Raw genomic sequence first — 14,418 nt, 5'->3', positions numbered from 1 at the left:
TTTCCTGCATTGTGCATCCCTGTTAATGTCTCACACAAAATTACTGAGTGTTCAGGTGGTCGGTTATTGTTAAGTTTCTTGTAAATCTCTCGTCTGAAATTTGCCTGTTCAGTTCAGCGATTTGTTTAGATAGATTCATAATAACAATACAGTACCCCTCGTCTGATGACTGGATGCCGATATTTTCCTTCTTGCGCATGTTATATTATTTTCTTAGTATGTTTTTATTTTTCGAATTAATTTCATTTCCAATAGCGGGTATTAATGCTTCAAGGGCTGGAACTTTACTAGGGGGTGGAGCATAGTCGCTTTTAGGAGACAGAATTTAGTGGTCTCATTGTGACCGGAAATTCATTCTCCAGGAAAATCATTGAACATTTTCCTTAAGTCTAACCGTACATGTAAAACTTCATATAATGACAAATTCGTTAGTAAGTTTTCACTTTTTTATTCAGAAGATATAGCTACGTATACAATAACAATGCAACAATATAATTGCTATGAAAGAAAAAATATTTAATTCAACAGGTTAGTCACAGTTGAGATCTATCAGCATGCAACTACGAATTTCCTTATTATCCTTCCTTTCAGACGGCCTTTTGATTACCAATTAGAAATAAACTGCGATGGGCTACATGGCGTAAATGTAGACGATGTTCAATAGCCAGACTCTAGGAATTCGTTTCTTAGCACACTTACTGACACCTTGACAGGCGATAGCTCTTGTACAGAGGCTAGGAATTTCTGACCTGGCATTGTAATCGTGTTTTCCCTAATCTTACCGAAAACAATAAATAAACGATTTAGCTTTAGTATTCGAATTAAATACACTACCTATGTTAAATGACCCGTGCCATGGTATATCCACCATAATGCTTTTGTTTTTCTTGAAAGACGATATCTTTATCCAGCTGGTGAATAATGACAGGTATTGCCTTCTTACCAGACTTTTCATTATTGCTTGGAACGTTTGTCTCTCTGTTGGCCATCTTTCGATTTACCGCCGACAATACTTTCAGAAAGGAACAAGGTTTTCGAAGGTTGTAATTCATGATTTCTTCCCACAGGTAGTGCAGCATCCAAGATCCGTCCATATAACTTCTCCAAGCAAAATAGCCTGACGGAATAGCATACATGACAAGGTGGTCACTATCACAGTGTACTAAAGGTCTGTCATCCGATATGTCCTCAAAGCCTTTGGCATCCATGTCATCTACTCTTTGGACACGACCAAGAAGTGGATCGGATTCAGCGTTCATTACAGGCTCAAGGGGCACTCTATCAAGGTTCTTCCCATCATCTGTCAGATAAAGAAACGCATATGTTAGCTGTAGGGAAGCTTCATATATCAGGGCTCCCCCCACCCAGTAAACCGATATTCTAAGACTGCAAATCGGCTAAAAGTGTTGTTCTTCATTGTAGAATTGTAATACCGAAGAGACTTTTCTGAACTTGACCACCCACTATAAAACTGATTCACATTTTTGACGAAAAGCATCTTATTTCGACTATTGTTTAAAACTGTGCTGCATATTGCATCTTGACAATTGCAGATTAAGAAAGATATCTTTGAAACTTAAGAAATAACTGTTTAACCAGCAATGTTATCACAAAACACTTGTCAGCTGAATAATTTGCAAATATGAACATCTGCATTTTGCCGACTCTAAAGCCAAAATCCTATGGTCCATGAGTCAAATCTTGGTAATCTGGAGTCGAAGATTTAACACATTCAGCCAATTATAAAAGCTTCACTTTTATTTTTTCTACAAACAGTGTGAATGGGGGGGGGGGGCCTTTGGGGGAGCGGGTATGGTGAGGTGTTTAAAATACTGTCTAAAATACTAGCTGCAATTAGGAATTTTGGTGCAAGTTGTAACCATGTTTATATAAACAAAAAAACTAACTCAATACCAATGATAAACCAATATGAGATCTTAAAAACAAACAATAATCACCAACTCGCATGCACACCTAAAACTAAAGCTAACATTCTGGGATAAGCATTTCTTTAAGCAATAATGGTTCTTCTAGAAATACCATTTTCGATTTTTTGAGATAGACAACGAGTGTTTATTTCAAAGATGCACAGTGCAGCAGATAACATCTACAGGGGTACAGTGATAATCAAGTGAAAATTGGTAATTTGTAATGTAAAAATAAATATGCGTTCTCGAAGATTCCAAACGTTCCTCGCGTTTATACACACACACACACATATATATATATATATATATATATATATATATATATATATATATATATATATATATATATATATATATGGCGACATAATAGAACTGAAACTGTTAATCAAGAATGGGCGATTCCTTGATTTAAACCTGTAGCTTTCATCTCCACGCCAAACTGAGCCTTTTGATAGTGTAACCCCTATTTAATATTTTAGAGTTTCATGCTGCAGACTACAGCGGAGATATTTTATAGTATTACGACTGCAAAATGTGTTCATTGAAATATGAGTACATAGTCTGTCATCATATTGTGAACACGTATATGTTGATGCCTTTAGACCGTATATATAGAAGCCTTTTGACCGTAAATCTAAAAGTGTGTTGCAGATTTTGTCTGCTTTGGAATGTTCATATTCTGAAATGTCTTAGATTCATATTTAAATATTTTTATGTTGCAAACCGTAATAAGAAGTTTATCCAAACCAGAACAGTATCGGTAGACTTATCAATGAACCGTTAACGTATCCATCTTTTTGTGCCTGGGCAATACTTACGGTGCGAACTGTTGTGAACATCACTGTGTTTCTGGTAGCGGTTGATACCATCTACTGTTATTATTTCTACTCCAGAATCAGTATTAGTACCTGAAATTAATACAATATATGAAGAAGCATTTGACATTAATTCTACAAGACACAATAGGATCTGAAAACCATAAATAAACTAGCGCTTGCAGGTTTAATTATTCAATTTGGCACCAACTTCACCAGGACCTATTTAATGTGCCAGCTTGACGCAGAGTCCAACATTAGAAGTTTTAAAAAATAAATAAATGGATGTTGTAGTCCTGCAATATTTAACAACAGGTACAACACGAGAAAGAAACTAAAAATGTGGTTACAATTCTTCGTCATGTTGTAGTGCTGATGTCCTACAATTTATCATCCTAATGGTGTTACTAGGCTTTAAAAAAATGTGTGCATGAAAATATATCATGGATTTCAAATGAGATACTTTGAAAAGTGGAGGAGGTGTCGTAATAGAACACTCCTGACAATAAAATGTTAAACAGATCGTGCAGACATCAATTATGACACACACAAGGATCATGAGTATCTAGTCTCAAAGTTGAAGTACAGAAATCAAGCAGGGGACATAAAGTATGTGAAAGGTATTTGCTATGGACTATCAATTTAGACGATTCGGAGTAAATATTTTCACATAATCATGGATCATTAGTTTGGAATTACATGCAACCAGGAGTTAGTGTCTTGAATTTTCACTTTGACTTCTACTAGGGAAATAAATTGTTCAAATTGTTGGCTTCGCTTCCTTTCTGTTACATATTTTAGGACCACAGAGTCGTCACAGTATTTATTTACATTTGATATAAGAATATACAGAACTTTATTAAGGATGTCAATGAACCAAATAATAATTTTCGTTCGGTAATTGATATCGCGAGGTTTGCTGTCAATCAAACTGTTCTACTCAATTATTATGTTTGTGTTCTCCTTTAGCTTATTATGTTGCCTCACAACAATACGCTAGTGATATTAAAAAAAAACTATACCTCTGCACGCCTGAATGAAGAACAGCTTCGGTTTTCCTTTCAGACTTGGGCAATTTTCATCGCTGAACATCTCCAGAATATCGTTGGTGAAGATATATTGATCATCGGAGCAGTAAATAGCATGCTCTTTCTTTCCATTTCTTGGATTTTCTATCTCGTTGCCATGGGAACTGATAATAAATGCAAAGCTATCCATTGTGGAATGGTCAGCGTATTGTGCGTCTCGTAAGACTGTCAGTGCTGACTGCTTATCCAAATCAAAGAGCTCTTTATTTTTAATGAAGAATCCGAGTTTTCGAAGAAGCATCGTGGTTTTTTGAACATCTACGTCTGCGCCAATCCTGGCATCAAGCCTACTAAAGTTTTGATTAACAATAAGAACTGCGTAACCTCTATGGGGATGTGAAAAGTCGTACTGGTTGGAATCAATACAGTTGTGTGCTACATCCGTATTGTTCACAAGGTGGTGTCCTCTTCCGCCTGAGTCTTCAGAATGTACATTTCCCGTATGAATATTCTCAGGATTTGTTTTTCCAGACTGCATTACAGTTGCTGTTGATGCACCAATGACACCAAAATTATGAATGCCGAAACCTTTCCTTGTTTCAGTGGGTGGATGACTTGGAATAACATGTTCATGTGTCGTTTGTAGAAGCTTTGATTGTGTTTGTCGAAACGGGTCAACCGGCGGTTGCTTTTCTTTGTCGTTGGTTAATGTTTGATAAGGATTTTTATCTTTATTCTTTGGTTTTCCTCCTATACAAGAAAATAAGTTCTTGATGGAAAAGGCGATGTCTTCTTCATCAGTTACGAAAAATTTATTTACACTGTTATGGTATTCTGCAACTGTGCCGTTGTCATCGCTTCCTGACACTACGCCATCCTCGTGTTGATCGTCTTCTCCAATTATGCCACTGTCATCGTCTCCTGACAATAAGCTGTCATCATGTTCATTGTCTTCTGCAGCCGTGTTATTGTCATCGTCTCCTGATACTATGCCATCATCATCGTCGTGGTCAACTGAAACGTTGTCTTTATTGTAACTGTCTCCTGAGGCAGCGTGATGAGTATTTCCATTACCTTCTGGAACTATTCTTTGATCAATCTCATGAGTTTCAAAAACTATAGGTTGATCATAGCCATGCATGCATGAACTTACATCATAATTATTTTCGTTTGCTACCATAAATGTCCAATTAGTGATTTTCTGATCGCCTGTGTTATCTTTGCTATCATGTATCTGGTTTTCCTCTGATAAATTTCCATCAGATTCCAACTGATATTCATCACCCATTCCCTCGCCTAAGTTCAATTGTCCTGTTTCCACTTTGAGTTTCTTATGCTCGGAAATTCCTTAATCTTTCTATCGTCTTGTCACAAAATTGGATCAACGATTGGCCTAATGCAAACGTTTAACTCGATATAGCTATTGGCCAATCTGGACCTGGTATGACGTGTATATTTTCGACGCTAATTTCTCGTGGCTATTTTACTCTGCAAGTCTTCTGCTCTGAAACATTAAAATGCATTTAAATGAAACGAAAGGCACGGATGGAGTTTACAAAAAATACAAACAATAAACATGCCTTACGTTAGTAATCTTATCATCGACAGAGAAATGAAAGATATAATATTAGGACGTTAACAAAATAGCATGACGTGGAACACTTCCTTCTTTTAAAACCTTTAAATCTCTTGATAAATATACCCACTATATATTTATCTTAGTTGTGTGTTGGTAACATGTACTACTTGTGCGTTGGTAACATGTACTACATGTGTGTAGGTAACAAGTACTACTTGTGTGTTGGTAACACGTACTACTTGTGTGTTGATAACACGTACTACGTGTGTGTTGGTAACATGTACTACTTCAAAAAGAGAAATCAACCTAACAGTTTTCCATGCAGACCGTTTCAATATATTTGAGTGCTTTCTTTGAACTAATAAAATAATTCTTCCCGCAATATTTTTTGCACTCTTACCAGCTTAACTGTGGCTGAGGAGCAAGAGTTCAGGCGATGAAGGTGTTACAAAAATAGAGACACTAAACAAAAACAACAAAAAAACAAAATAAAAATGATCCATTAGTTTCACCGCGATCTGGGGAAGATGTAGACCGAATTTGGAACACATCTTGAATTTTTTTTATTGTGATATTCAGACACAAGTAAATTTACACAAATACATAAAACATCAAACAGGCACATAAAACATAAGGAGTCCCGTTGCTATTTTGTCACAATGAATGAGAAATAATACAAGTTTGTAATTTAAGATATGACTTTTTCTTGTCTAAATCAGTCTAATCATTAACAATCACAATGCATTCTATGTGAGAGTGAAATATTGCAGTCATCGTCGGAGTGTTATAATTATAACTTATATCATATATAGGGCTTTTTACAAAGATATTACAATATAGTTCTCGTAGGTGTTTCACTAAATTTGCTAATATGACTTAACATCCGAGAATTATGCTCAGTTAAAAACACATGTTGAATATATTACAAAAATGCACCGTTTCATTTTTACGTCATCTTTCTCTGTACTGGTCTGTCACATGTAACATTCAATTCAAAGACGAACACGGCGAATGATACTAGTGTGCAGAAAAAGGTTGTACCATTTTCTAATAAGCAGCAAATATTAAATAATTATTCTTGTACGTAAATGTTGACCGATTAAATTAAGGATAATTATTAGTCTACTTTATTTATAAAATGACATTTCTAATCCTTTGAAGGACAGTTAGGTTTTTATGTTGTCAGTTGTGTTGATAATATATAGGTTAAATATGAAGGAACAAAAAAAATACATGAAATGATACATAAGTAGTACATGAAATGATACATAAGTAGTACATGGAATGATACATTAGTAGTACATGAAATGATACATACGTAAATACATGAAATGATACATAAGTAGTACATGAAATTATACATAAGTAGTAGATGAAATTATTCATACGTAAATACATGAAATGATACATTAGTAGTACATGAAATGATACATGAGTAGATGCATGAAATGATACATAAATGATACATGAAATGATACATAAGCGTATACATGAAATATACATAAGTAGTACATGAAATTATACATACATAAATACATTAAATGATACATTAGTAGTATATGAAATGATACATGAGTAGATGCATGAAATGATACATAAATAATACATGAAATGATACGCAGTACATGAAATGATTCATAAGTAGTACATGAAATTATACATACATAAATACATGAAATGATACATTAGTAGATACATGAAATGATACACGAGTAGATGCATGAAATGATACATAAATAATACATGAAATGATACGCAGTACATGAAATGATAGATAAGTAGTACTTGAAATTATACATAAGTAAATAAATGAAATGATTCATCAACAAATAAATTTGTTTCATCTTAAATTTAAGTACGGTTTAAGTCCTTTAACATTGGTCAATATAGAGGTGGAATAGTCTGTAAGTATGGGACACTATGGTGGTGGAATAGCCTGTAAGTATTGAGCATTATGGTGGTGGAATAGCCTGTAACTATTGGGCAGTATGGTGGTGGAATAGCCTGTAAGCGTTGGGCAGTATGGTGGTGGAATAGCCTGTAAGTATTGGGCAGTATGGTGGTGGAATAGCCTGTAAGTATGGTACAGTATTGTGGTGGAATAGCCTGTAAGCATTGGGCAGTATGGTGGTGGAATAGCCTGTAACTATTGGGCAGTATGGTGGTGGAATAGCCTGTAAGTATTGGGCAGTATGGTGGTGGAATAGCCTGTAAGCATTGGGCAGTATGGTGGTGGAATAGCCTGTAACTATTGGGCAGTATGGTGGTGGAATAGCCTGTAAGCATTGGGCAGTATGGTGGTGGAATAGCCTGTAAGTATGGGGCAGTATGGTGGTGGAATAGCCTGTAAGTAATGGTCAATATGGAGGTGGAATAGCCGATAAGTAATGGTCAATATGGAGGTGGACTAGCCTGTAAGTAATGGTCAATATGGAGGTGGAATAGCCTGTAAGTAATGGTCAGTATGGAGGTGGAATAGCCTATAAGTAATGGTCAATATGGAGGTGGAATAGCCTGTAGGTAATGGTCAGTATGGAGGTGGAATAGCCTGTAAGTAATGGTCAGTATGGAGGTGGAATAGCCTATAAGTAATGGTCAGTATGGAGGTGGAATAGCCTGTAAGCAATGGTCAGTATGGAGGTGGAATAGCATGTAAGCAATGGTCAATATGGAGGTGGAATAGCCTATAAGTAATGGTCAGTATGGAGGTGGAATAGCCTGTAAGTAATGGTCAGTATGGAGGTGAAAGAGTATTTGAGCACTTTTAGCTTCATCAAAAAATTATCGTGGAATCATTTAAGAATTGTTTTTAAAATAAGAACAAATTCTTAATGTACTTCAAGTACTTTATCACATAAACAATTAACCTCGATATTAAAACGATCACTAATATATGAAAAGCACTGGTATATTTTCTTTTTCAGAAATTTGAATTTTCTTCTGAGGTGGATCACTCATCGCTCATCTCATGATAAATATTTCGACTGATGAATGAATGAATGAATGAGTGAATGAATGAATGAATGAATGAATGAATGAATGAATGAATGTGGATAAAACATTAATCTAGAAACAAATATATATATATATATATATATATATATATATATATATATATATATATATATATATATATATATATATATATATATATATATAAGTGATTATTCACGTTCATTTAACTAGTCCAAAAATTGTCACTCATGTTTTAATCGGTTGTCGACCCGCACTAATAATAAACAAATTAATAAATTTAGCTATCGCTTGCCTCCAAAAATGATGTAGGATTAATATAAGCTTCTCCGTGGATGTGGGCAGGATGGGGAATCTAACCTGAGGTGACAAGATGTATGGCATGGACGATTCTTGCCCTGTAACAAGTCTTACTTTTCGAAGTTATGTTTTCTCTGTTATTTCCACATATTTCGGACGATTCCTTTTCTCACCCACTAGTTGCTATTGTTTTGTACAAACTTTACAGAGAACAGAAGGTCAGTCTACGATTTACACGTTATTAATAGTCATCTGTGATATCAATTTAATGAAGTCACAGTGGTAGCGAGTGAAGTTGTAATTCCGTTGGAAATATAAATTTATCTAGGTCAGTAACAAAATAATAATAAATAAATAAATAAAATTCGGGAAAACTCTGGTGGGCGAGAAATTATACACGTGACCAGACAATGCATTTCATTTCTCGGATAATGCAAAAAGTTGTTAATGCGGCCACTTTGCTATAAGTCTGTTAGCAAGGATTTGCAAGGATCCTGTGTAACGAATGACTTCTAACACTAATAGAGAAAAGTCATTTAGACAACGAGCAAATCGAAATAACGAAGTCCGGATAAACGAGACTTATTGGATAAAGAATCAATTTTATACAAAGGTCAAACAGTGTTCGGTATAAATGCCTAAATTGTATACAAGGTCAAACAGTGTTCGGTATAAATGCCTAAATTTTCTACAAGGTCAAACAGTGTTCGGTGTAAAGGCGTAAATTTTATACAAGGTCAAACAATGTTCGGTATAAATGCCTAAATTTTATACAAGGTCAAACAGTGTTCGGTATAAATGCCTAAATTGTATACAAGGTCAAACAGTGTTCGGTATAAATGCCTAAATTCTATACAAGGTCAAACAGTGTTCGGTATAAATGCCTAAATTTTAAATAGGCCTCTTACAGGCATAAAATAATTGATCCGTGTGTTTTATCCAAATTAGAATATACTCATGACTGTTTTTTATATAAAAAAAAAAGTCTTATTACAGTCCTGTCTCGTTTATTCCGCGTCTCTTTATCCCGTGATTACTTTTCTATTATGCGCAAATGGCAAAGATTCCTTGAAAGCAATCATAAATTTAACCCCTTTATTAGAATGTCGTCCTTTCGGTGGCAACAATTTGTGTCGGATAAATGAAACCACACTGTGATACAGATAAATCTTCTAATTAAAGTTTTTCTTTAGCTATAATAAGCGGCACGTACTCAAGTGATGCAACTTTTTCTCACGAAGAGATTGTAAAATGCAACCTTTATAACCAATTTATGCCTCTCAAATTATTTATCTTGAGCAAATCGTCCATTATTAGTGTTCTCATAAAATTCCTTTTGGAATGAAGAAAGTTGAATTCGATTAAAATGAATCGACCAAGAAGTCAATAAACTCTTGCGTAATGCCGTTGCTATACACGCTATTTGCATGTACTCACTGACACCATGACGTTTGCAGTATTGTCTTGGTTTTAATTTAGAAGAACTGATATTGATAACCGTTATTTTCTGAAAGCGCGGGGCCCAAGGCGGTTGCCTTGTTCGCCTTGCCCTAGGGCCGGGCCTGTACGTGTCATATAATTTACCATATGGATAATGCCCTCAATAATGTATTTTCATATATTCGAAATAGATGAAATTTAACGAAATATGTTTCACATGCCCTCTATCAATAATAATAATAATAATAATAATAGGAGTTAATATAATTTAAAAAAAGCATGTAAACTCCAAGCATACAATAATAATTTAAATTAAATTACATTTTGCAACAAGGATGGTACTTAACCATTCTATGTTTTGTAGTTAGACCCACGTTGCGTGTCCATTTCTTTCCATCAAAACATCGAATGAATTATAGATTGCTTTACTGAACCGTATTTTTAGTATATTTCATAAAAATATGTACAGTAAATATAATTACCCAAGGCTCTCCACACGTTTGCTTGCTAAGATCTAGGTTGCTGTAAATATAGCTATCGTTGTCCGTAAGTACTGACTGACATACCTTTCACAACGCACCAGCCAGAACGTATATACCCGCGTTCTAAAGTGGGTAATTCCCACTCAATAAAGACAAATTATCACGTGTAATTCGCCTACCTGGCGGAATTCCCACTACGCCCATTTTCCAGGTATAGTCTGTACCTCTGAATAGAAACTAAAAACCATCACCAGTTTTCAATAATGCGATTTTTGCGAGGCAAATATAAAGCATTGTGCTAGATACTGGATTCTAACGTTGACGTTTGGTACAAAAGCTTGTCGACCGACCCTTATCTTACCCTTAATCAATATTAAACAATATTTCTGATAGACTGTGTTGTTGTTTCATATTATTGATACGCACCAGTAGCAGTCGATCTACGGATAATATATTGGGTAAATATCCCTAACACTTACGCGCAAAACGTAAACAGGGATCGTCTATTCCAAACCTACAACCTTATAAAAAAGCGCAGATTTCTGACCGCTGTTTTCTTCCCATTAAACCTACCTCAAAACACTGTACATAACCTATATAGCTTGCTAGTTGGATTGTGTTATTAAACATAGGTATTGCAAATCAATGTTTCTTGTTAATTTTATTTTTTTTATCAATGTACTACATATGAATGTGTCTTACTGCTTATTTCTAATAATGCAGATGATGACCAGTTGTGTAACAGAACCCCAAAAGTAGATAAAATCAAGTTCAAATGTTTATTGATATTGACTTATATTACATCGACACATAGTTTGAAACATCCAGGTATAGCTAACGTGTCTAAATGTATTTTTAAAAAACAAGAGACCCAAGGGGCTTCATATTGCTCTGGTTGATGATTTTTCTTTTTGATTTTTAATGTATCTTCTTAATATGACAATTGTTAACAAACGCTTAACGTATATACGTCTTTAGCCATGATACAGTCCTCGATATACGTTTCTTTTGTCAATGTCTTCTTTTACTTTTATTCTCCCGCTGATAATCCGTCGAAAATAGATTATCAGGATTGACGGCACACAACAAAGATTGTAGTGATATCGACGTGTGGGGACATGCGGTGTGTTTTCCATAATTTTTAATCATATTAATAGCCTATTAATACATGACCGTCACAGTCAAAACGAGATTAGGATGCTGCTGCACGCGCCATTTGATTAATCGGATTGCACGGTAAAATAGCGCTAACATACTTTTGCAATATGATCGTGTTTGAACTGACTGACGTGTTCGCCAACCTAACATTATTCGGGAGATGGCGTATATTTGTTTTCTGCAATCGTTGTGTTGTGAACAAAACACGTGGAGGAGGTTTCAGGAAAAGAAGTCACAAACATTTCGATGTTCAAGGTCTCTCTGAAGACCCGTTGAAGGATGATGTTTCAGGTGGCAATAGCGTGTGTAGTTTAAGAAGGACAACTTGATCAGAGTTATCGTACGTGAAATAATCCGAAGGATAATGCAGAGGGCGATGAGCTTAATTTGTGGTATGTGACCAGGTCGTCCATCTAAAACGTAAAAAATTATTTACCGGACTGCAACCTAGGCTTGTGCATCTTTGATACATGTATGATTTGGTGTGAGTGACAGTCATTTAAATAGGACCTTGCAGTGTTTTCCTTCAAACAGTTACCATAACATTATAATTTCAAACGCAAAATAAAAACGACTCGTCAAATACAAAGGCACATACTCATGTGTGATACATTATCTGTTTGTACCTTACTCGGCCAATCATTGTTACTCGTACAATTGGCAACTCGTTGTCCGTGTAGTCTAAATCGAGTACTGACAGGGAAAATGTGTGTGTGTGTGTGTGTGTGTGTGTGTGTGTGTGTTTAAAAGCAAAAACAAACAAGATTACGTCATATATACCAATCTTAACAGTCGTCTGTGGTTGATCTGTCAAGAAAATGACCTTGTTATATAAGACCCAAATTTGCCTTGTTACATATGACACACAATGACATTGTTACATATTACACACAATGACCTTGTTACATATGGCACGCGATTACCTTGTTACATAATATACCTTCTAGGAGTTTAAAAGAGGCGTTTTATTTGAATAAAATGTTGTGTTCTCAGCAAGCGACATCAATCTTGCAATTATTCATATGTGATGGTATGTGAATTAACTCGTAGCAGCTTTCATGTAAATTTCTTTCCTAAAGTTCAAGCCAAACACGTGTCATAGATTCCTGAACGATAGCAACGAGCGACTTATAAAATCGAGTGGACACTCTATGAACCACTCTGTGATTACTTATAGAAAAGAAGTATTATTCCCGACAAAAGCCCTGTGGTTTCAGAGGACTAATAGTCAAAGGTCAAGGTCATTATGTTGGAATTTATTTGCTGCATGACAACATGTTTATGATGGCTACTCGATACTACTAGCAGCGGTATTTTGGTATCGATAATTTCATTCTGGTTAACTTGATAGAGCATAACTCACATATAAGTCACAGTACATATGTATACGGGCAGGCACAGCCTTAGTAAGATCTGGATCATTGTGGCTGGGTCCCTTGGATTTACGCGCGGGGTCCCCTGTGAGCACGCCATTTAGAAATAGACTTTTAAACAAGTTTTATATGATAATGAACTTACAATTTTCTTCCATCGCTTTAAAATTACTTTCTGTCTTTAGATTTCTTTTTAATAATTACTTTCCCACGGGGCCCATGTGAGCGCGGGGCCCGATTGGGCCAAATCGGTCCAATCGGCCCAAAGCCGGCCCTGAATACAGGGAGGAAAATAAAAGGGACAATTTAGTTTTACACAGACTCACATCATCATGCATCAGTCTTTAATTCAAAGTAATTTGAAATAAAGACAAAGAAACTTGAATCAGCTCCTCGTCAGCATTCTAACCTACCTCTTGATCATACTGTCATCAACACATCATAGTTGGAACATTCAGTTAGCTAAATCATGTATTCATCCGAGTTCCTCTGTGCCCATCTTTTGGGTCTAGACGTAGGACATGTCGTAATTGCTGGATGAGCAAGTTATCTTGTGTTGATGCATCGATCAATTTTCCGCATGTTCTCTGGATATTACTATCCTTTCCAGCGGAAAAGGTTAATTTGCCCGTCTTGTGTTTGCAAATGAGTTACTGATCGTAGTGCTTAAAATTATCTCCCTTAGTTCCAATGCGCATGCCCACCAAAAAAAATCCAGTTCCGGATGGTTCAGAATTTCGCACCGTTTTACGTTTGGTCATTTAGTCATAAAGTCAACAAAGGAAGGAATCTAGGCTGGACTTGGAGAATAACTATAGACATATCAGATAATTAGATTCGGTGTCCATAATTACATTATATCAGATAATTAAATAATACTTAGGGTCCATACTTAAATGATATCATATAATCAAATTAAATGCACTGTCCATATTTATATTATACCAGATAATATAGATTAATTATCCATAATTTCAGATACATTTGTAAAAAAAAAAAAAAAAAAATAAAAAAATAAAATACAAATTTACTTTGCTCTTCCATTTTAAACATTTATTGCACATTTTTGGCTGCATAACTATAAAGAAAACCATCTAAGCAATTGGCGTTTTTAAACGTTATCAGATCATTCTTAGGCATTTATTTTTTCAAGGCTAATAGTTCGTTTATGACATGAGTTAAGAAAGTTATAACATGAGTTCGATACGAAAATTATAACACGTGTTCGATACGTCAGCTGATCTGTAATGCTGAATATTTTAAACCAGAAAAGTGTTGTTTTTTTAAACAAATGGAACACAGTATATTAATGTATTCAGAGGAACTTAACAAACCAATAATT

The 14,418-nt window shown here is 35.2% G+C and overlaps 1 protein-coding gene across 1 annotated transcript; it reads right to left on the bottom strand.

The window, feature by feature from the left end:
• Positions 1–432: 432 nt before the first annotated feature.
• On the bottom strand, positions 433–10,700 carry LOC149806065 (uncharacterized). Its single transcript, XM_089937250.1, has 4 exons — positions 10,546–10,700; positions 3,766–5,275; positions 2,747–2,836; positions 433–1,300 (listed from the first exon to the last, which is right to left on the bottom strand). The coding sequence occupies exons 2-4, from the start codon at positions 5,057–5,059 to the stop codon at positions 840–842; spliced, it is 1,845 nt and encodes a 614-aa protein (XP_089793376.1). The 5' UTR covers positions 5,060–5,275; positions 10,546–10,700; the 3' UTR covers positions 433–839.
• Positions 10,701–14,418: the final 3,718 nt, after the last annotated feature.

This window comes from Sinohyriopsis cumingii, chromosome 2 (genome assembly GCF_028554795.1).
Source record: "Sinohyriopsis cumingii isolate HCF-2022 chromosome 2, ASM2855479v2, whole genome shotgun sequence".
In the NCBI taxonomy this organism is placed as follows: domain Eukaryota; kingdom Metazoa; phylum Mollusca; class Bivalvia; order Unionida; family Unionidae; genus Sinohyriopsis; species Sinohyriopsis cumingii.
This window is presented reverse-complemented; position numbering and strand designations above follow the sequence as displayed.

What these genes read in the sequence shown, in the direction of transcription:
- LOC149806065 (XM_089937250.1), bottom strand. Translation starts at nt 5,059, where the DNA reads ATGGGTGATGAATATCAGTTGGAATCTGATGGAAATTTATCAGAGGAA. An exon ending in CTTCATTCAGGCGTGCAGAG is followed by an intron (nt 2,837 to 3,765) that starts GTATAGTTTTTT and finishes TATTAATTTCAG; the next exon opens with GTACTAATACTGATTCTGGA. An exon ending in TGTTCACAACAGTTCGCACC is followed by an intron (nt 1,301 to 2,746) that starts GTAAGTATTGCC and finishes TTTATCTGACAG; the next exon opens with ATGATGGGAAGAACCTTGAT.